Source organism: Saimiri boliviensis, chromosome 2 (assembly GCF_048565385.1).
Source record: "Saimiri boliviensis isolate mSaiBol1 chromosome 2, mSaiBol1.pri, whole genome shotgun sequence".
Taxonomy (NCBI): Eukaryota; Metazoa; Chordata; class Mammalia; order Primates; family Cebidae; genus Saimiri; species Saimiri boliviensis.
The window spans coordinates 205,342,041-205,365,944 of record NC_133450.1 but is presented as its reverse complement, the minus strand read 5'-3'; the positions used below and the strand labels follow the sequence as shown (position 1 = coordinate 205,365,944).

Sequence of the window (23,904 nt, the reverse complement as noted above, 5' to 3'; positions counted from 1 at the left end):
CCATCTTGTCCAATACAATTCCTCAAAGGTTATTAAATGAAATCTAATTGATGGCATCAAGATACTCCATGGTACAAAGTAAGCTATTAATTCATAAAGTATACTGAATATAAACTGCCTTCCATTATGATGTTTCTACAAATTAAAAAAATCCTTTTCCTTTTTTAAGTTAAAGTAGAAACAGATATTAGAGATGAAAGCCTTAAGATCTGATGGAACTAATAAGATATAGACCTAAGGAATTTTTTCAGCCTGTTTCATTATTGTTTTAATATTTACTACAGACAGCGTACCCCTTTATTGCCTGAACTGGGGGCAATCCACTTCTCCTGCCTTGCTCTTAGCATGGCACTGCTTTTTATTGACATGTAACATACATTCAGAAACAGCGATCAGACGTATACAGATCAAAATGTATATAAAAAAGTGAAAATATCGTGTCATCACCACCTAGGTCAAGAAAGAGGAAATTACAGATATCTCAGAAGCCCACTCCACAACCCCTCCTAATTGCTAACACCATATATTAGTTTTGTCTCATGTTCGTCTTCAAATAAATGGAATCAATCACATGGCATCTATTCTTTTATGCCTGCCTATCCTTCAAAACTCTTCCAAAAAATGCAAGAGGAGAGAACACTTTCTAATTCAGTATGTGAGGCCAGTATTACCATGACACCAAGCCAGACACGGACATACAAGAAAACTGACTAATGTAGACAGACAATATGCAAATGCATATACATGCATACATACATAAAATTCAGTCGAGAAGGGATGAGTTCTACTTTAAAAAGAGCAAGAACTGGGATAGAACGTAAGACTATTTTAGATAAGGTAGTTTTTGAATAGACACTGAATTAAGCAATATAAGGCTGAATATATAAATACATACACACATACATATTTATCCTACCATTTGAAAACATACATTTGGCCAATAGTTCATTTTCACCAGTTAAATTTGAAAAACGTGTCACCCATGCTTCAGTGATAATACCTAATACTTTATAACCTCTGCAATGCTTATTTGAGCAATACCACTTCCCAGTTATTTTCCACGTGTACACCAGTATAAGTGAATGAGGCATATTACTATTAATACAAGGTATTATTATTTAGAAGCCAATTTTAAAACTGAGCTATGAATTCCAATTTTTCTTTCCTTTCTCTTTCTTTTCTTCTTCTTTTCTTTCTTCTTCTTCCCCCTCCCCTCCGCTCCTCTCCCCTCCCCTCCCCTCCCCTCCCCTCTTCTCTCTCTCTCTCTCTATTTATCTCTCTCTCTCTCCTCTCTCTCTCTCTTTCTTTTGCAAGATCTTGCTCTGTCACCCACACTGAAGTGTAGTGGCACCATCAAGGTTTACTGCAGCCTTGACTTCCTGAGCTCAAGCTTCCTAAGCAGCTGGGACCACAGGCATGTGCCACTATGCCCAGCTAATTTTTTTGTATTTTTTGTACAGACAGGATTTCACACTGTTGGCCAGGCTGGTCTCAAACTCCTAGACTCAATGATTTACCTACCTCAGTCACCCCTCCCTGGGATTACAGACATGAGCCACCACAACCAGCCTCAAAAAGTTGTTTGTGAAGACATGGAAAACATTCACAATAATTAAGTAATGTCAAATTAAATGGGAGTCTATGCAGTTAAACATAATATGAACAAAGCACCTTTCTTCAAAATAAATGAACCAACTGGTAAAATATTTATTTCTGGGTATATGTTTTAAGTTATATGTGCAAAAAAAAAAGTGGTTGAAAGGAAATAAGCCAAAATATAGATATATTTATAATTGGATTACAAGTGACTTTAAAATTTTTCTTTGAGCTGTTCTATACCTTTTTATACTTCTGTATTAAGCTTTTATTTTTAAAATTGTTTTAATTTTTCATTTTTAAAAATTATACTTTAAGTTCTGGGGTACATGTGCAGATCATGCAGGATTGTCACACATGTATACACATGCCATTGTGGTTTGCTGCATCCACCCCCCCGTCACCTACATTAGGTATTTCTCCTAATGTTATCCCTCTGCAATCCCCCCACCCCCTGCTATCCCACCCCTAGCCCCCCAATCCCCAACAGGCCCCAGTGGGTGACGTTCCCCTCCCTGGTTCCATGTGTTATCTTTGTTCAATGCCCACTTATGAGTAAGAACATGTGGTGTTTGGTTTTCTGTTCTGATGTCAGTTTGCTGAGAATCATGGTTTCCAGCTTCATCCACGTCCCTGCAAAGGACATGAACTCATCCTTTTTTATGGCTGCATAGTATTCCATGGTGTATATGTGCCACATTTTCTTTATCCAGTCTATCATTGATGGGCATTTCGGTTGGTTCCAAGTCTTTGCTATTGTAAACAGTGCCGCAATGAACATACGTGTGCATGCGTCTTTATAATAGAACAATTTATGATCCTTTGGGTATATTATACCCAGTAATGGGATTGCTGGGTCAAATAGTATTTCTGGTTCTAGATCCTTGAGGAATTGCCACACTGTCTTCTACAATGGTTGAACTAGTTTACACTCCCACCAACAGTGGAAAAGCGTTCCTTTTCTCCATATCCTCTCCAGCATCTGTTGTCTCCAGATATTTTAATGATCGCCATTCGAACTGGCATAAGATGTTATCTCAGTGTGGTTTTGATTTGCATTTCTCTAATGACCAGTGATGATGAGCATTTTTTGTATGTTGGTTGGCTGCATAAATGTCTTCTTTTGAAAAATGTCTGTTCATATCCTTCACCCACTTTTTGATGGAGTTTTTTCTTGTAAATTTGTTTTAGTTCCTTGTAGATTCTGGATATTAGTCCTTTGTCAGATGAGTAGGTTACAAATATTTTTTCCCATTTTGTTGGTTAACAATTCACTCTAATCATTGTTTCTTTTGCTGTGCAGAAGCTCTTAAGTTTAACTAGATCCCGTTTGTCTATTTTAACGTTTGTTGCCATTGCTTTTGGTGTTTTAGTCATGAATTCCTTGCCTATGCCTATGTCCTGAATGGTATTGCCTAGGTTTTCTTCTAGGGCTTTTATGGTGTTAGGTTTTATGTTTAATTCTTTAATCCATCTGGAATTAATGCTTGTATAAGGTATAAGGAAGGGATCTAGTTTCTGCTTTCTGCACATGGCTATCCAGTTTTCCCAACACCATTTATTAAACAGAGAATCTTTTCCCATTGCTTGTTTTTGTCAGGTTTGTCAAAGATCAGATGGTTGTAGATGTGTGGCATTACTTCTAAGGCCTGTGTTCAGTTCCATTGGTCTATATCTCTGTTTTGGTGCTTGTACCATGCTGTTTTGATTACTGCAGCCTTGTAGTATAGTTTCAAGTCAGGTAGCATGATGCCTCCAGGTTTGTTCTTTTTGTTTAGGATTGTCTTGGCTATGCGGGCTCTTTTTTGGTTCCATATGAAGTGTACGGTGATTTTTTCCAGTTCTGTGAAGGTCAGTGGTAACTTGATGGGGATAGCACTGAATCTATAAATTACTTTGGGCAGTATGGCTATTTTCACAATATTGATTCTTCCTAACCATGAGCATGGAATGTTTTTCCATGTCCCTGTTAGCTGTATTCCTAGGTATTTTATTCTCTTTGTAGCAGTTGTGAATAGGAGTTCATTCATAATTTGGCTCTCTGTCTGTTATTGGTGTATAGGAATGCTTGTGATTTTTGCACATTGATTTTGTATCCTGAGACTTTGCTGAAGTTGCTTATCATCTTAAGGAGATTTTGGGCTGAGACGATAGGGTCTTCTAAATATACAATCATGTCGTCTGCAAATATAGACAATTTGACTTCCTCTTTTCCTAATTGAATACCTTTATTTCTTTTTCTTGCCTGATTGCTCTGGCCACAACTTCCAATACTACGTTAAATAGGAGTGGTGAGAGAGGGCACCCTTATCTAGTGCCAGTTTTCAAAGGGAATGCTTCCAGTTTTTGCCCATTCAGTATGATATTGGCTGTGGGTTTGTCATAAATAGCTTTTATTATTTTGAGATGCGTTCTGTCAATACCTAGTTTGTTGAGAGTTTCTAGCATAAAGAACTGTTGAATTTTGTCAAAGGTCTTCTCTGCATCTATGGAGATAATCATGTGGTTTTTATCTCCGGTTCTGTTTATGTGATGGATTATGTTTATAGATTTGCATATATTGAACCAGCCTTGCATCCCTGGGATGAAGCTGACTTGATCATGATGGATAAGCTTTTTGATGTGCTGTTGGATTCAGTTTGCCAGCATTTTATTGAAGATTTTCACATCAATGTTCATCATGGATACTGGCCTGAAATTTTCTTTTTTAGTTGTGTGTCTGCCAGGTTTTGGTATCAGGATGATGGTCTCAAAATGAGTTGGGGAGGATTCCCTCTTTTTGTATTGTTTGGAATAGTTTCAGAAGGAATGGTACCAGCTCCTCTTTGTACATCTGGTAGAATTCGGCTGTGAACCTGTCTGTTCCTTGACTTTTTTTGGTTGGTAGGCTATTAATTGCTGCCTCAACTTGAGACCTTGTTATTGGTCTATTCAGGGATTCAACTTCTTCCCAGTTTAGTCTTGGGAAGGTGTAAGTATCCAGGAATTTATCCATTTCTTCTAGATTTACTGGTGTATGTGCATAGAGGTGTTTTCAGTAATCTCTGATAGTCATTTGTATTTCTGTGGAATTGGTGTTGATATCCCCTTTATCATTTTTTATTGCATCTATTTGATTCTTCTCTCTTTTTTATTTGTCTGGCTAGCAGTCTATCTATGTTGTTGATCTTAAAAAAAAAAAAAAAACAGCTCCTGGATTAATTGATTTTTTTTCAAGAGTTTTTTCTGTCTCTATCTCCTTCAGTTCTGCTCTGATCTTAGTTATTTCTTGTCTTCTGCTGGCTGTTGAATTTATTTGATCTTGCGCCTCTAGTTCTTTTAATTGTGACAATAGGGTGTCAATTTTAGATCTTTCCTTGCTTCTCAGGTGGGCATTTATTGCTATAAATTTCCCTTTAGACACTGCTATAAATGTGTCCCAGAGATTCTTGTACATTGTGTCTTCATGCTCATTGGTCTCAAAGAACATCTTTATTTCTGCCTTCATTTCATTATTTATCCAGTAGTCATTCAGGAGCATTTTGTTCAGTTTCCATGTAGTTATGTGGTTTTGAGTGAGTTTGTTAATCCTGAGTTCAAATTTGATTGCACTGTGGTCTGAGAGACTGTTTGTTATGATTTCCATTGTTTTGCATTTGCTGAGGAGTGATTTACTTCCAATTATGTGGTTAATTTTAGAGTAAGTGTGATGTGGTGCTGAGAAGAATGTATATTCTGCGGATTTGGGGTGGTGAGTTCTGTAGATATTCTATTAGGTCCACTTGGTTGAGTTCAAGTCTTGGATATCCTTGTTAATTTTATGTCTTGTTTATCTGTCTAATGTTGACAGTAGAGTGTTAAAGTCTCCCACTATTATTGTGTGGGAGTCTACATCTCTTTGTAGATCATTAAGAACTTGCTTTATGTATCTGGGTGCTCCTGTATTGGGTGCATATATACTTAGGACAGTTTGCTCTTCTTGTTGCATTGATCCCTTTACCATTATGTAATGCCCTTCTTTGTCTCTTTTGATCTTTGTTGGTTTAAAGTCTGTTTTATCAGAGACTAGGATTGTAACTCCTGCTTTTTTTGCTTTCCATTTGCTTGGTAAATCTTCCTCCATCCCTTTATTTTGAGTCTGTGTGTGTCTTTGCACATGAGATGGGTTTCCTGGATACAGCACACTGATGGGTCTTGACTGTTTATCCAATTTGCCAGTCTTCTGATTGGCACATTTAGTGCATTTACATTTAAGGTTAATATTGTTATGTCTGTATTTAATCCTGCCATTTTGATACTAGCTGGTTGTTTTGCTTGTTAGTTGATGCAGTTTCTTCATTGTGTCAATGGTCTTTACCATTTGGTATGTTTTTGCAGTGGTTGGTACTGGTTGTTCCTTTACTTATTTAGTGCTTCCTTCAGGAGTTCTTGTAAGGCAGGCCTGGTGGTGACAAAATCTCTCAGCAATTGCTTGTCAGTAAAGGATTTTATTTCTCCTTCACTTAGGAATTTTAGTTTGGCTGGATATGAAATTCTGGGTTGAAATTTCTTTTCTTTAAGGATGTTGAATATTGGCCCCACTCTTCTGGCTTGTAGAGTTTCAGCCAAGAGATCCGCTGTGAATCTGATGGGCTTCCCTTTGCAGGTTACCCTCCCTTTCTCTCTGGCTGCCCTTAGCATTTTTTCCTTCATGTCAACCCTGGTGAATCTGACGATTATGTGACTTGGGGTTGCTCTTCTTGAGGAGTATCTTTGTGGTATTCTCTGTATTTCCTGGATTTGAATGTTGGCCTGCCTTGCTAGGGTGGGAAAGTTCTCCTGGATAATATCCTGAAGAGTGTTTTCCAGCTTGGTTTCATTCTCCCCATCATTCAGGTACACCGATCAAACATAGATTAGGTCTTTTCACACATTCCCATATTTCTTGGATGCTTTGTTCATTTCTTTTCACTCTTTTTTCTCTAATCTTGCCTTCTCATTTTATTTCATTGAGTTGATCTTCAGTCTCTGATATCCTTTCTTCAGCTTGATCGATTTGGCTATTGAACTTGTGTATGCTTTGCAAAGTTCTCATGCTGTGTTTTTCAGCTCCATCAAGTCGTTTATGTTCTTCTCTCAGCTGGTTATTCTAGTTAGCATTTCGTCTAACCTTTTTTCAAAGTTTTTTAGTGTCTTTGCATTGGGTTAGAACATGCTCCTTTTGCTCAGAGAAGTTTGTTATTACCCACCTTCTGAAGCCTGCTTCTGTCAGTTCATCAAACTCATTCTCCATCCAATTTTGTTCCCTTGTTGGTGAGGAGTTGTGATCCCTTGGAGTAGAAGAGGTGTTCTGGTTTTTGGTGATTTCAAACTTTTTACGCTGGTTTCTTCCCATCTTCATGGATTTAACTACCTTTGGTGTTTGAAGTTGTCGATTTTTGGATGAGGTCTCTGAGTGGACATCCTTTCGGTTGATGTTGAAGCTATTTCTTTGTCTTTTAGTTTTCCTTCTAAAAGTCAGGTCCATCTGCTGCAGGACTGCTGGAAGTCCACTTCAGACCCTGCTTGCCTGAGAGTCACCCGCAGGAGCCACAGAACAGCAAGGATTGCTGCCTGTTCCTTCTTCTGGTAGCTTTGTCCCAGAAGGGTATCTGCCAGATGACACTCAGAGCTCTCCTGTATGAGGTGCCTCTTTGGATATATGGGAGTCAGGGAGCCACTTGAGGAGGCAGTCTGTTCCTTATCAGAGCTCAAGTGCTATGCTGGGACCTCCATAGCTCTCTTCATAGCTGCTGGGTAGAGACGTTTAAGTCTGCTGAAGTGGAACTCACAACTGCCCCTTTTCCCAGGTGCTCTGTCCCAGGAAGGTGGGGCTTCATTTATAACTCCTTGACGGGCTGCTGCCTTTTTTCAGAGATGCCCTGTCCAGCAAGGAGGGAGTCTAGTCACAGTCTGTCTGCAGAGGTTTTGCTGAGCTGCTGCAGGCTCTGCCCAGCTGCTCTATAAACTTCCTTATGATTTTATTTACACAGGCAAAATTAGAACTGCCTCGGTAATGGTGGGTGCCCCTCCCTACACCCAGCTCCACGGTCCCAGGTGGAGCTCAAACTGCTGTGCTGGCTGTGAAAATCTCAAGCTGTGCTAGCTGGGAAAATCTCAAGCCAGTGGGTTTCAGTTTGCTGGTCTTTGTTTGGGTGGGACCCACCAAGCCAGATCACTTGGCTCCCTGCCTTCAGCCTCCCTTCTTTTTTTCAGGGGAATGGGCAGTTCTGTCTCGCAGGTGGTCCAGTCCCTGACTAAAATGGCCACCCAGTTTTGTGCTGGAAAGCTGTGGTGCTGGTGTTGACAGGCACCAGCAGGAATCTCCTGGTCTGTAGGCTGTAAAGACTATGGGAAAAGCGCAGTATCTGAGCCAGAGTGCCGGAGTGTCTGGAAAAGTCCCTGATGGCCTCCCTTGGGTGGGAGAGGGAGTCCTCCAGTCCCTTGCACTTCCCGGGTGAGGCAAAACCCCACCCTGCCTCTGTTTGCCCTCCTTGGGCTATACCCACTGTCCAGCCAGTCCGATTGAGATGAACCTGGTACCTTGGTTGGAAATATGGAGACCACTCACCTTCTGCATCACTCTTAATGGGGACTACACTCTGGAGCTGTTCCTATTTGGCCATCTTGGTGGAAGTCCCCTAATTTTTAATTTTTTAATTTTTTCTTATTGTAGAGATCGGGTCTCGCTATGTTGCTGGTCTTGAACGCCTGTCCTCAAGTAATCGTCTTGCCTCTGCCTCCCACGGTGTTATGATTACAGGTGTGAGCCCCTACACCCTGCCTATACAAAACTAATTTAAAATGCTGTCAAAATGGAGTAAATTATATAACAAAATCTATTGGATGTAGCCAAAACTATAGTTAAGGGGATAAATGCACAGTTTATTCATTATTTTAAAAGAAATAAAATAAAGTATTAGTCCAACAAGTAAGAACAGGAACAAAAGCAACCTCAAAGAAAGCAGGAAGGAGAAAATAACAATGCAAAAGTAAAACGATAAGGAATCAGATGCTTGCACAATTCTAGGAAGATGCTAAAAACACTAGACACTTTAAAATGGGGATTTTTTTTCCCCCTGAAACAGAGTTTCACTCTGTTGCCCTGGCTGGAGCATAGTAGTATGATCTTGGCTTAGTGCAGCCTCCACCTCCTGGGCTCAAGTGATTCTCCTGTCTCAGCCTCCCAAGTAGCTGGGATTACAGATGTGCCCCACCACACCTGGCTAATTTTTTGTGTTTTTAGTACAGACAGGGTTTTGCCATGTTGCCCAGGCTGGTCTCAAACTCCTGAGCTCAGACGATCTGCCTATCTTAGCCTCCCAAAGTGCTAGGATTACAGGAATGAGCCACAACACCTGGCCTAAAATGGTGAATTTTTTGGTGTATGTAAGTTACATTTCAAGTTGTTATTAAAAAGATAATGGAGAGCCGGGCGCGGTGGCTCAAGCCTGTAATCCCAGCACTTTGGGAGGCCGAGGCGGGTGGATCACGAGGTCAAGAGATCGAGACCATCCTGGTCAACATGGTGAAACCCCGTCTCTACTAAAAATACAAAAAAATTAGCTGGGCATGGTGGCGCGTGCCTGTAATCCCAGCTACTCAGGAGGCTGAGGCAGAAGAATTGCCTGAACCCAGGAGGCGGAGGTTGCGGTGAGCCAAGATCACGCCATTGCACTCCAGCCTGGGTAACAAGAGCGAAACTCCGTCTCAAAAAAGATAATGAACCAGAAAAGAGAAAAGCAGAAAAATTTTAAATGAAATAAAATTTAAAGTCTGGTGCTTTTGAGAAAAAAATAAGATACCATAAAATCAGCAACTAATCAAGAAAAAAGAAAAAATAATTTTTAAAACAGAGGAAAGAGATAAAATAGTTTGAAAACTTTAAAAAAGTGAAATACTACATGTCAACCTTTAAATAGGTTTTGAAACTTCAAATGGATAATTTTGGGGTTTTGTTTTTAGAAAGCCTATAATTGAATAAAATAAAAGTTTTGAAAGAAGTAACTTCAGAAAAGACCCAAATGATTTAGTAGGTATTTCAAACCTTCAAAGAAAAGAGCATAGAAGGAGAAAATTACTCATTTACCATATTCAAAATGTAACAAGTTTATTACACTAAAAAAAGACACCAATCCAACTTCTCTGATTAAGAAAAGCCCATCTTATACAAACATTAACACCTTACTTAACAGTAAAATCTGAAGATGCTATCATTAAAATTAAGAATAAAATAAGGATAATTAAAATAGTTTTTTTTTTTTTTTTTTTTTTTTGAGACGGAGTTTCGCTCTTGTTACCCAGGCTGGAGTGCAATGGCGCGATCTCGGCTCACCGCAACCTCCGCCTCCTGGGTTCAGGCAATTCTCCTGCCTCAGCCTCCTGAGTAGCTGGGATTACAGGCACGTGCCACCATGCCCAGCTAATTTTTTGTATTTATAGTAGAGACGGGGTTTCACCATGTTGACCAGGATGGTCTCGATCTCTCGACCTCGTGATCCACCCGCCTCGGCCTCCCAAAGTGCTGGGATTACAAGGTTGAGCCACCGCGCCCGGCCTAAAATAGTTTTAATGAACCTCTTGGAAGTTGAAGTCAGTGTATTAAGATATATGCCAAAAACAATCCTAGGAAGACATTATATGCAGACAAGAAGTTTTACCACATAGAAAATTCAAGATAAGCCGGGCGCGGTGGCTCAAGCCTGTAATCCCAGCACTTTGGGAGGCTGAGGCGGGTGGATCACGAGGTCAAGAGATCGAGACCATCCTGGTCAACATGGTGAAACCCCGTCTCTACTAAAAATACAAAAAATTAGCTGGGCATGGTGGCATGTGCCTGTAATCCCAGCTACTCAGGAGGCTGAGGCAGGAGAATTGCCTGAACCCAGGAGGCGGAGGTTGCGGTGAGCCGAGATCGCTCCATTGCACTCCAGCCTGGGTAACAAGAGCGAAACTCCGTCTCAAAAAAAAAAAAAAAGAAAGAAAATTCAAGATAATTAATAATAATTATAGCAACCAATAGTTATAGGGGGCTTACTGTATCACATGTACAATATGTTGTGCTATCCCTCTTATTCCTCACAATAATTACACAAGGAAAGTAAGAGGTGAGAAAGCTGCTACAGAGACCTGAAGTGATATGCCCAAAATGACAGATATAAGTGGCAGGCACCAGATTTGAACCAAGGTCTGTCTTACTCCAAAGTCTATGCTTTCAACGAGTACCCTCTCTCTCTCAGAAACTATCAGAAGTCTTTAAAAACAACAACAAGAAGCTCATGATGGTGACCAGACACAGAACATACAAAAGTTAATTTTCCCCTTTTTATTTTTAACCTGCCTTGTTCCAGAAAGCATTTCAATTTGTTTAATAAAAACAAATGCAATTCAAGATTAAATCCAGGCAGTCTGACTCCAGAGCCTGCAATTTTATCCACTGAGTAATAAATGTTTCCTCCACATTTTCTTCTATGTTTAGCAATCTAATTTTTATATAGCCAACATAAAAGCTGAGCACAATGCCAAGATATGAAACTCACCAGAAGTTGACCAAGCAAAGGCTGCTAAAGCAAGGGCAGCGAAGATGCAGGCTTCCTTCATGTTTCCATAGGCAGGTCTTGTGTTTCGTTTTAGCAGTGACACCAGAGAGAACTGATTCTGTCATATAAATAACTGCTGGAACCCCTCCCTTCCTAGTGGGTGACTACTTCAGGTGATTTATATATTAGTCAAGATAAATCATCTACGAATGAGGTGCCAAGGAGATTGCAGCAAAAACTTTAGTTTATCCCTGAAAGACATTTGCCAAGAGATAAATTGCATAATTTATCACCTGGATTATTGAAATGTAAACATGATGAGTTTGCACAAGAGAAAAACACTTCAGAAGACAAAAAACAAACCTGTGACAGATTTTAAAGGTGCAGCCATCAGACTACAAATATGTAAGCCTGACTGGGAAAGAAACATTTACAGAATTCCAATACCCAAAAGAAGGTAACATATGGCTAGCAGTCCCTGACATAGGCTCTCCTAACTTCACACTGAATAAATATAAAATGTACACAAACAAAAAAGGGGAAATACTGAACTGACACACAATCTACTGTCTGAATTTAGGAAGAGAGGTTCAGCAGCTCTAAGGTACACAGAGTCAGCCTAAGAAAGACAGGTCTCCTGTGCTTTCTCTCACGAAAGATCTCAAAGAAAGAATACCTCTGCCTACCTGAACAAAGAAAGACTCACACCGGATCAGACACTGGGCTTGTACCAACTAGAAGATCAGGAGCTGTCTCTCTGTTTTACAGATGCTACTTTTCAAGACACACTCAATATGATTCCTCATCCTCATCTTTCAAATCCAGTTCCAAAGCTTGTAGCTCCCAAATAAGAGAAGCAGGCAGTAGGGGAGTCCCAAAGTGGAATATCCTGGGAAGTACATGGCCCAAGGCATGGCTGACAAGGACAGGGAGGGGAAGAACCTTGGCAGCAGGACATTCCAGGAGAGAGTAGTTTTTGTGTTTTTGTTGTGTTTCATGTTGCTTTTGAGATAGGGTCTTCTTTTGTCATCCAGGCTGGAGTGCAATGGCATAATCACCACTCATTGCAACCTTGACCTCCTGGGCTCAAGGGATCCCCCCACCTCAGCCTCCCAGGTACTTGAGACCATAGATATGTACCACCACGCCTGGCTGCTGTTAAAATTTTTTTGTAGAAGTGGGATCTTACTATTGCTACACTGCCCAGGCTCATCTCGAACTCCTGGCCTCAGGTGATCCTCCCACCACAGCCTCACAGAGTGCTGGGATTACAGGCATTAGCCACTGAGCCAGGCCTGGAGAGTGGTTTTAAACAGAGGAAGTAAAGGAAGGTCACATGTCAGCCTTGCACACTGGCCTGAGGTGCCCAACAGGTGCTAAATCAGAAACTACAGCTCAGAAAAAGGAATTCCTCCAGATGGACAGGGAGTGGAGTCAAAAACAACCTATACATCCCTGCCTTTTGACTACACTAGCTCTGGAGATATCTCCTAATATAATGATAAGTTAATGGAAAAAAAAATAACCTGATGCCTATGAAAAAAATAATGTGCCACAAGGGCAATGGAGGCTATTCTGAAGAGCAAATAACTAAAAATAATTTACCATGAAACCCACAAGAATTTCTCTACATGAAAACTATATCATTATGATGCGTCAATACAGATTCATCAATTGTAATAAATATACCACTCTGGTAGAGGATGCTGATAACGAAGGAAGTTAGGCCTGTGTGAGGCAGGCAAGTATATGGGATGTTTCTATACCTTCCTCTCAGTTTTGCTGTGAATCTAAAATTGCTCTAAAAAATAAAGCCTTGGGCTGGGTGCGGTGGCTCAAGCCTGTAATCCCAGCACTTTGGGAGGCCGAGGCTGGTGGATCACGAGGTCCAGAGATCGAGACCATCCTGGTCAACATGGTGAAACCCCGTCTCTACTTAAAATACAAAAAATTAGCTGGGCATGGTGGCGCGTGCCTGTAATCCCAGCTACTCAGGAGGCTGAGGCAGGAGAATTGCCTGAACCCAGGAGGCGGAGGTTGCGGTGAGCTGAGATCGCGCCATTGCACTCCAGCCTGGGTAACAAGAGCGAAACTCCGTCTCAAAAAAATAAATAAATAAATAAAGCCTTGGCTGGTCACAGTGGCTCATGCCTGTAATCCTAGCATTTTGGGGGGCCATGGTGGGCAGATCACCTGAGGTCAAGAGTTGAAGACCAGCCTGGCCAACATGGCGAAATTCCATCTCTACTAAAAATACAAATATTAGTCGGGTATGGTGGCACACGCATATAATCCCAGCTACTAGGGAGGTGGAAGCAGGAGAATTGCTTGCATCTGGGAGGTGGAGGCTACAGTGAACTGAGATCATGCCACTGTACTCCAGCCTGGGCAATAGAGTGAGACTCTGTCTAATAAATAAATAAATAAATAAAGCCTTTAAAAAAAACTACATGAAACAGGGACAGAAAGTTACATATAAGATGAAAAGACAATAGGATAAAATGAAAAAGGAAGTGAGAGAAATACAAGCACAATAGCAAATTAAAGTAACCATTTGAGATAGTGTGGAACAGAAGCTAAGCTGTAGAACACCTTATCAGACTGTCCTTTTTAATACAGAAGACAAACTTAAAAAGACTCCAGAATGCAGAAGAGAAAGCCAGAACTAATGAGAAATGGTGCTAACTACAGAGAAAGGAAAAGGGAAGCTAAGGTAAGAATAAGTGTTTCTGAGAATCCAGAACAACTGGAACAGAAGCAATTAAAACTACAACTAAAGGAAAATAGGGCTGGCGCCATGGCTCATGCCTGTAATCCCAGCACTCTGGGAGGCCAAGGCAGATGATTTTTTGAGGCCAGTAGTTTGAGACCAGCCTGGACAATATAACAAGACCCCATCTTAACAAAAAAATTTAAAAATTAGCTGGGCATGGTGGCATGCACCTCTAGTCCCAGCTATTAGGGAGGCTGAGGTGAGAGGATAGTTTGAGTCCAGGACTTTGAGGGCTGCAATGGGCTGTGATTGAGCTGCTGCACTCCAGCTTGGGCAACAGGGCAAGACCCAGTCTCTAAAACAAATAAAAAATTAAAATAAGAATAAACTGGAAGTCAAAAAAAAAAAAAAAAAAGACTAAGTGGGTTCCCTGTGTTCTGGTGGAGATTAGACGTGGGGAATCAATGAAGAAATGATGGTATTGCTTTTTTTTTTTTTGAGATAGAGTCGCACTCTCTCACCCAGGCTAGAGTTCAGTGGCTTGATTAGAGCCCACTGCAACCTCAAACTCCGGAACTCAAGTAATCTTCCCTCCCACCTCAGCCTCCTAACTGGCTGGAATTACAGGCATGCACCATTACGTCCAGCTAATTTTTGTATTTTTTTGTAGAGACAAGGTTTCGCCATGTTGCCCAGGCTGGTCTTGAACTCCTGGGCTCAAGTGATCCTCCCACCTCAGTCTCCCAAAGTTCTGGAACTACAGGCATGAGCCACCATGCCTGGTTGATATTGCTTTTAAGATGGGGGTGGGGGGAACCCATCAATTTAAAACTAAATACACAGTCTACAATAATTACATATATATCATATAAGAGCTAATATACACAGGGACGAATACTGGAAAAGGTCCAATGGAAAGGTAACAAGGGTTATTCTAAGTTGTGGGTACAGTAGAAAGGTGAAACTCTTCCCCTTTGGAAACGGGGGATGCATATGGTTCTCAGAGAAGTGAACTATAAGAGGATATAAGAAATAAGCTGAGTGTGTACCTATGCAACCATCTTGTATGTTCTTCACATATACCCCAAAACCTAAAATGCAATAAAAATAAAAATTAAAATTAAATTAAATTAAATTTAAAAATAAGCTGAAAAAGGTAAGTTATAGCCCAGGCTACTATCTATATGACTCTATTAATATATCTACAGAAAATGTAAAGTAAAATTGCTAATAACTGAACCACACAGAATCGAAAAAAGAGAGCTACAGACATAAATGCTCCTGCAGCATTAGGTGGGGGAAGTTAGCCAAAGGAATGTGAGTCTTCTGACCTTAAGGGTGAGAACACTGTTTACGTGGAGATGGCTATAGGCAAAGTTATCCCTATCAAAGCCTGATGCCAGGAAACAATGACTTTACATTCTACCTATCTAACCCCCTTGTTCTGATTCCATGGTCATGAAATGACCTTCTGCTTATGATTCTGTTCCACGCATAATTATATCCAAAGGAAGAGAATGTGCTGATGAAGCAACTACATGTTTAACCTATGAGATGGCAACTCCTTGTTATAAATTAATAAACTGGATTATCCGGGGAAAGAATGTGCTAATTTATCTATTTATTTGAGACAGTGTCTTGCTTTGTTGCCCAGGCTAGAGTGCTGTAGCTCAGTCATAGCTCACTGAAGCCTCAAACTCTTGAGCTCAAGGGATCCTCCTGCCTTAGTCTACTGAGTAGCTGGGACTACAGGGATGTGCTACGCTGCCCAGCTAATTTTTTAAACAATTTTTTTGTATAAACAAGGTCTCACCATGTTACCCAGACTAAGAATATGCTAAAATTTAAAAGACTAAATATGTAAGTGTGAGGAAAGCTATTTAAGCTTACTGGTTAAAGACATGGGCTTTGGAATCAGAGAAACACAAGTTTTTTGTTTTATTTTGTTTTGTTTTTTTGAGACAGAGTTTTGCTCTTGTTGCTCAGGTTGGAGTATAATGGCATGATCTCGGCTCATGACAACCTCCACCTGCCGGTTTCAAGTGATTCACCTGCCTCAGCCTCCCAAGTAGCTGGGATTGCAGGTGCCTGCCACCACACCTGGTTAATTTTTGTATTTTTAGTAGAGATGGGGTTTCCCCTTATTAGTCAGGATCACCTCAAACTCCCAACCTCAGGTGATCCACCTGCCTCAGCCTCCCAAAGTGCTGGGATTACAGGCATGAGCCACCGTGCGCAGCAGAAATATGAGTTTAAATCTTGGCTCTGCCACCTGCTGGCTGTGCAATCACAGATGCAAAATGAGAGTATTATCTGTCTTGAGGGAGCATAGGCATTAAACAGGACAATGCATACAAAGTACTTAGCAATGTTTGGCACATAGTAGGCACCCAGTAAATATTTGTTGAATAAACAAAATGAATATATATGATCAATAAGTGGTTCTTATTATTTAAAATTTGGAATTTAAATGAGCTCAGTTCATGCATGCCTTCCTTTAAAAGACAGATCCAATCTTAGGGCATTGGGCAAAAATCAGAGTTTTGGACTTAACTAACTTGAAGACCAGATTCTTCCAGACTTCGATAAGCTCTCTAGGTATTTTCCACCATCCTGTCGTGTTGACAGTCTTGTTTTTTCTGATTTTAATACTCTGGATAGTAGGATTATGAGTAACGATTGCCTTTCTATTGTTTCAAATTGTCTATAATACAAAAAAGGCTTTTTTATTACCTAAGTATTTTTTTAAATTACCAAAAAAATTTGGAAAAAGAAAAGATAAATAATAAAGAATAAATGAAATAAAGCTGGAAATAAGGTTTGGCACTAAAATGCATTGCAATAAGGTGCCACAGATTTGCTAACAAGAGCAAGGAAATTTGTCCCTAAATTTTCTATCAGCCTTCTTAAAAAAGAAAAAATCTATCAGAGTCACAGCATCTATAAGATCAGAATAAGGTAAGGACCCAGAAAAAGCACAGCCCTTATTAGAAAACCATGAGAGAAATTCTTCATCCCACAGGTATTCATTAAAGTGTTTCTTCTTTCAGTAAGCCACTGGAAAGATGCCAGAACACAAAGTCTAAAATGTAAACTCTGGACCAATTCAAGGAAAGTATTGTTTCTGAACTACAGATACAAAACAAAGTAAAACCCACACCTCCTTTGAAGTTAATTTCTTCCATAAAATAGTCACATAACACAAACTGTGGAAATTGTGTTAGATGTATTTGATATACAACACATTTTTCCACAAAATAACATATCAACATGAAATACCTAAAGACAGTGTGAAAGAAAAGAAATAAAACCTGAAAAAAATAGTTTTTTTTCAGACTCTTTTTTAACCAAATGCAAAGAATATATTAATAACTTCTTTTTTTTTTTTTTTTTTTTTTTTGAGATAGGGTCTCGTTCTGTCACCCAGGCGCTAGAGTGCAGTGGCATGATCATGGCTCACTGAAGCTTCAACTTCTTAGGCTCAGGTGATCCTCCCACCTCAGCCTCCTGAGTAGATGGGACTACAGTCTCATGCCACCACGCCCAGCTTATTTTTTTTATCTTTATTTGTAGAGACTGGGTTTCGCCATGTTGCCCAAGCTGGTCACGAATTCCTGGACTCAAGTGATCCATTTGCCTCAGCCTCCCAAAGTGCTGGGATTACCGATATGAGCCACTGTGCCCAGACTTACTAATAACTTCTAACTGGTAGATGAACAAAACAACCTTCTTTACTAGAATTAACTGAGATCTAACATTATTTGTTTAGTTTAAATTACAAAATAGTTTAAAAACAGAAGGCAGAAATGTCACTGTTATAGGATCAATTCCATATTTTGGAAGAAATACGTTAAGTTAGTATCTATATTTTTTAACATAAACTATAGTCTAGATCTTACCAGTTGATTCCATTTTCTTGGTAATTGGTTCTGGGTATTCATCTAAGAAGAAATCTGGTAGCAAAGGATGACCTGAAAATTGACCCCAAACCATTAGGTTAATGTAACTACAATATATTAAGATTTTAACATCTGTTTAATAAACATACGTTTTATTAAAAATCATTCTGGTGTAATAGAAAAGGCCTCCATGAGAACTATCGAATGACCTCATCATTAAATTAATTTTCTCATAATTCAGTTATCCTCCTCTCCTCTGATAAATTTTATCTTCCAGATTTAATCCCCAAAAGATCACCTGTTCTGTAAAGCCCTTACCTGCTCTCCCAGGGACCTCTGCCCTTCTCATCCTGCACTGCTCTTCTGACCCACATTCTTCCAAAGTGCTCAGGATTCATTTCTTACCTGCCCTCCTAAGAGCACAGGGTCCCTTCTTAAGAAAGACTTTCTTCTCAGCATTAATGCATTTGGGCCTTTTCTCTCTTCTTCCTCTCATTCCATCATCATGAAAACTAAGCTATCCTATTCCACCCTATTCTACTGGGTTATTATTATTATTATTATTATTATTAAGACAGGGTCTCACTGTCACCCAGGCTGGAGTGCAGTGGCATGATCTCGGCTCACTGCAATCTCTACTTCCTGGGCAGGAGTGGTCCTCCTCCCTCAGCCTCCTGAGTAACTGAGACCACAGGCACAAGCCACCATGACCAGCTAATTTTTTTTTCTTTGTTTTTTTTTTTGTTTTTGTTTTTTGTTTTTTTTTGTTTTTTTTTTGAGACGGAGTTTCGCTCTTGTTACCCAGGCTGGAGTGCAATGGCGCGATCTCGGCTCACTGCAACCTCCGCCTCCTGGGTTCAGGCAATTCTCCTGCCTCAGCCTCCTGAGTAGCTGGGATTACAGGCACGTGCCACCATGCCCAGCTAATGTTTTGTATTTTTAGTAGAGACAGGGTTTCACCATGTTGACCAGGATGGTGTCGATCTCTTGACCTTGTGATCCACCCGCCTCGGCCTCCCAAAGTGCTGGGATTACAGGCTTGAGCCACCGCGCCCGGCCAACCAGCTAATTTTTATTTATTTTTTTTGAGATGGAGTCTCACTCTGTTGCCCAGGCTTGAGTGCAGTGGAGTGACTTGGCTCACTGTACCCTCTACCTTCCAGGTTCAAGCAATCCTCCTGCCTCAGCCAACTGAGTAGCTGAGATTACAGGTGCCTGCCACCACACCTGGCTAATTTTTGTATTTCTTTAGCAGACAGTGTTTCACCATATTGGTCAGGCTGGTCTCGAACCCCTCACCTCATGTGATCCACCTGCCTCGACCTCCCAAAGTGCTGGGATTACAAGCATGAGCCATCACGCCTGGCCACTAATTTTAATTTTTTGCAGAGACGGGCTTTTACCATGTTGCCCAGTATGGTTTTGAACTCCTTGGTTCAAGCGATCTGCTGGCCTCAGCCTCCCAAAGTGCTGGGATTATAGGTGTGAGCCACTGCACACAGCCTCCACTGGGTCTTATTTTCAGCTAATCGTTGTGGTTAGCAAATAGGTTAACTGTTCTAATTACACTGATAACTCCAAGACATAATCACTAGGAGATTAAAAGGCCACAAAGCCTTAAAACTGGAGTACAATGAGATGTTAACAATCTAAATTGTTCTCCCTCCCTCCCTCCCTTCCTTTTTTTTTTTTTTTTTGAGATGAGGTCTTGCTCTTTTGCCCAAGCTGGTCTCAAACTCCTGGGCTCAAATGAGCCTCCTGCCTCAGTCTCCTGTCTCTCTCTCTCTCTTTTTCAGAAGTTTAAGCAAACTTCTGGAAGGCAGGAATGAATTCTTCTTTGTTATAGCCTCATATCATAGTATCTGGTCATATTAAGTTCTCAATATGTAATAGGATTTTTAATTTAAATAAAATTTTTAAATTTGTGCACAATTACACTGTGTCTTTAAAACTTAAAGTAATAATTACATTACTGGGCACCAGGACCCAGAAGACCTGAATCTGGTCAGGTTCTGCCACCTATTAGCCGTCTGCTCTTAGACAAAGACTCAATCTCTCTGAGCCTGTTTTTCCACTTGTAAATATTAACTACTAAATATTTTGAGTGTACTATATGCCAGGCACTGTGACAAACACATTATACATTACCACATTTAGTCTTTACAAAAGTCTTCTATGTAATGTATCGTTTTCTTTTTTCTTTTTTTTTTTTTGAGACGGAGTTTCGCTCTTGTTACCCAGGCTGGAGTGCAATGGCGTGATCTCGGCTCACCGCAACCTCCGCCTCCTGGGTTCAGGCAATTCTCCTGCCTCAGCCTCCTGAGTAGCTGGGATTATAGGCACGCGCCACCATGCCCAGCTGATTTTTTGTATTTTTAGTAGAGATGGGGTTTCACCATGTTGACCAGGATGGTCTCGATCTCTTGACCTCGTGATCCACCCGCCTCAGCCTCCCAAAGTGCTGGGATTACAGGCTTGAGCCACCACGCCCGGCCTGAAATGTATCGTTTTCTTAAGTTTACCTATATGGAAACTGAGGCTGAGACAGACAAACTGGGTAACATGCTCAAAGCTGCATAGCAGTGAGCAGCAGAGCCGCAGTAGGAACCTGGGTTGTTCCATGTTCTTAATCACTAAACATTACTTCCCTTACAGAATTGTTAGGAGGCTAAATAGATAATGCATATAAGAGTGCTTTGTAAAACTATAATCCGCTATTTAATTCAGTTTGAACTGCAGAGATGAGCAGGGATGATACAAATATAAACATGGTTTGTGTCATTTAGAAGCTCAGTTTAATGAATAATATTTAAAATATATTTTAGCACAAATAAATGTAACTCTCATCTATGGCTATATTAGAATACATCATATTCTATTATGTTAAAAATCCATTATTATCATCATCATCCACAGTTTCAGAGAGGGTGAGTTATTTAACAAGAGGGTTTTCTGGAAGCTTCTCCTATGACTTTACTGTCCATAAGACAGACCCTGCCCACTCATCTACGCCATCTGTCATTAAGCTACTCTAAGAGACTGCACTTAAGAGACAAATATTTGGCTGGGCACGGTGGCTCATGCTTGTAATCCCAGCAATTCGGGAGGCTGAGGCAGGTGGATCACATGGTCAGGAGTTCTAGACAAGCCTGAACAGCATGGTGAAACCCCGTCTCTTCTAAAAATACAAAAATTAGCTGGGCATGGTGGTACATGCCTATAATCCCATCTACTTCAGAGGCTGGGATAGGAGAATTGCTTGAACCAGGGAGGCAGAGGTTGCAGTGAGCCAAGATTGTGCCACTGCAATCCAGCCTGGGCAACAGAGCAAGACTCTCTCAAAAAAAAAAAAAAAAAAAAAAAGACAAATATTTACAGAGTCCTTCATAAATATTTCTAATCTAAAAAATTCTCTACTGGGCCAGGTATGGTGACTCACACCTGTAATCCTAGCACTTTAGGAAGCCAAGGCAGGCAGATCACTTGAGCTCAGGAGAGTTCGAGATCAGCCTGGGCAACATGGTAAACCCCCACATCTACAAATACAAAAATTAGCCAGATGTGGTGGCACACGCCTATAGTCCCAGCTACTCGAGAGGCTGAGGTAGGAGGATTGCTTGCACCCAGGAGGTGGAGGTTACAGTGAGCTAAGATCACTCCGCTACACTCCAACCTGGGTGACTGAGTGAGGCCCTTTCTCAAGTAAATACATAAATAAATAACCCACTACTGTATCATCTATCACCACATAATCTCAAACAAAATCTTGATTATGTGATTTTAAGGCCAACTTTAAAAAATAATTTTCATTTCTTATTTTGAGATTTAGAAGTAGCTAGTAGCTGATCTTTCTGTGCTTATATATATCACTTCAAAAGCCCTCAACTCACCTCTATGTTTCATTCATTTTTTTTTTTAAGTTGTGTTGGTATGGGTTTTTTCCTTCATTGGAAAGACAGCTTTTAAAAGAACATATTCATTTTATAATCACACAAACACACACAAAAAACAGATGCGTTCATTCCAGAAAACATGAAAAAACGTATAACTACTTTTAAAAACCAGAATAGCATTACCTGGTTTAATTGCATAGGCATCAAAATTTTTTATTCCTTCTTCTTTTAAGATATTTTCATCAATGACAAAGTTGCCAGTAAAATTTTTTGGCTTTTTAAAGATGGCATATGCTGCATCTGCAATGATATCAACTTTTCTACACTGGCTTTCGATACCAGATCCTCCCAGCATATCCATAGCAGCAGTGTGTATGGCTGGAGAGAAAACACACACACAGAGACAGACACGCTCGTAATTCCAAATCAAATAATAAAACTATGGAAGTAACAAGCAAGCACCACCCTTCACAATTATCAAGGCGAATCCCCTCATTTCTCAGTTGATGAAAACAAGGTCCACAGTGCTTAAGAGATTTGCCTAATGTTCTACAGAGAGAACTGGGTAGAGAACACATGTTCCAATGCAACACTGCCTTATACTACAGACTCAACCTTAAGACCCAAAGTAAAATTCAATGAACTTTCTGATTTAGAATGCTCAAGAATTTGCATGCCTTTTTGGCTGGGCGCGGTGGCTCAAGCCTGTAATCCCAGCACTTTGGGAGGCCGAGGCGGGTGGATCACGAGGTCAAGAGATCGAGATCATCCTGGTCAACATGGTGAAACCCCGTCTCTACTAAAAATACAAAAAATTAGCTGGGCGTGGTGGCGCGTGCCTGTAATCCCAGCTACTCAGGAGGCTGAGGCAGGAGAATTGCCTGAACCCAGGAGGCGGAGGTTGCGGTGAGCCGAGATCGCACCACTGCACTCCAGCGTGGGTAACAAGAGCGAAACTCCGTCTCAAAAAAAAAAAAAAAAAGAATTTGCATGCCTTTTAAAGGAATAACTGAAGAGACCTCTAATAGCTTCCAATTGATTCTCCTGATAACAGCTAACTGATTACTGCCTGAAAACAGTCAATACCAACAGTCTTAAGGCGAAAGATTTCCTTTCACATAAACATATGGAGTGCATATGAGGCTGAAAACATCAGCACTGCCTGTGATGACTCCTTCTCCGGGAAGAGAACTTGTTTTGCCTCTTTAACACCTGTCAACCACCACCAAACACATGCACACACTTGTGTGGGTATCCACTGAACCAACGATCCCACTGATTATAAAGTGCACCATTAATTTAGGGACCACTAAGGAAACTAAAAAGCTGCCAATTAAACTCTGACATATCATTCACTGTATGATACAGACAGGTATCCGAGACGTACAAATATAAAACATGGGCATCTCAGAATAAACGAAAATGGCATAAATTGTTTAACCTAGTCAGTAAAAATAGGTTCCTTGAAAAACACTCAATAAATATTGGGTGGATTTCTGGGGGTCCTTTTTAGATTCAGACAATGCTGCTTTGTAGAAAATATTAGAAAACAGCCGGGTGCAATGGCTCATGCCTCTAATCCCAGCACTGTGGGAGGCCAAGGTGGGTGGATCACATGAGGTCAGGAGTTCGGGACTAGCCTGGTCAACCTGGTGAATCCCCATCTCTACTAAAAATACAGAAATTAGCCAGGCATGGTGGCAAGCGCCTATAGTCCCAGTTATGTGGGAGGCAGAGGCAGGAGAATCATTTGAACCTGGTAGGCGGAGTTTGCAATGAGCTGAAATCACTCCACTGTACTTTAGCCTGGGTGACAGAGTAAGACTCTGTCTCAGGGAAAAAAAAAAAGGAAATAAAGAGAAGTAAAAAGAAAAATTGCTTAATTAATTATAATTTCCCTATCCAGGGATAACTGCTGTTAATGTTTGCATATAATTTTTTCTGTATTAGGTATACTTTTAAAATTATGTCTCTTATATGAAGTAACTTGAAGCTCTACAATTAACAGTACATTATTAATTACACATTGTCAACAGTAACATCTCAATTTGCTTACATATATCCTAGTTTACATCAAACAGGAAAAGCCTATTTATTTATTTTCCAACATAATACATAGGTTCACAGAAAGTCAATTTATGTAAACATACTTTAGGTTTGAGAGTTTCTAGTACTTTAGATAAAACTTCTTTCCATACGTTGTTAAAATATAATTTTAAATTATTACATACTAGAATAACTTACACACTTTGATCTATAAGATGAAA

The 23,904-nt window shown here is 40.3% G+C and overlaps 1 protein-coding gene across 4 annotated transcripts in view; it reads right to left on the bottom strand.

The window, feature by feature from the left end:
* Positions 1 to 23,904, bottom strand: part of HSDL2 (hydroxysteroid dehydrogenase like 2) — an 87,420-nt gene that overhangs the window by 15,406 nt on the left and 48,110 nt on the right. For 2 of the 4 annotated variants that reach the window (XM_074395182.1, XM_074395181.1), the window contains exons 7-9: positions 21,821 to 22,015; positions 17,745 to 17,816; positions 14,895 to 14,936 (exon numbers count right to left, since the gene is read on the bottom strand). In XM_074395182.1, coding sequence (XP_074251283.1) covers positions 14,895 to 14,936; positions 17,745 to 17,816; positions 21,821 to 22,015 — 309 coding nt within the window. The remainder of the gene's footprint in view (positions 1 to 14,894; positions 14,937 to 17,744; positions 17,817 to 21,820; positions 22,016 to 23,904) is intronic. The other 2 variants (XM_039475123.2, XM_039475122.2) reach the window with 1 other exon arrangement.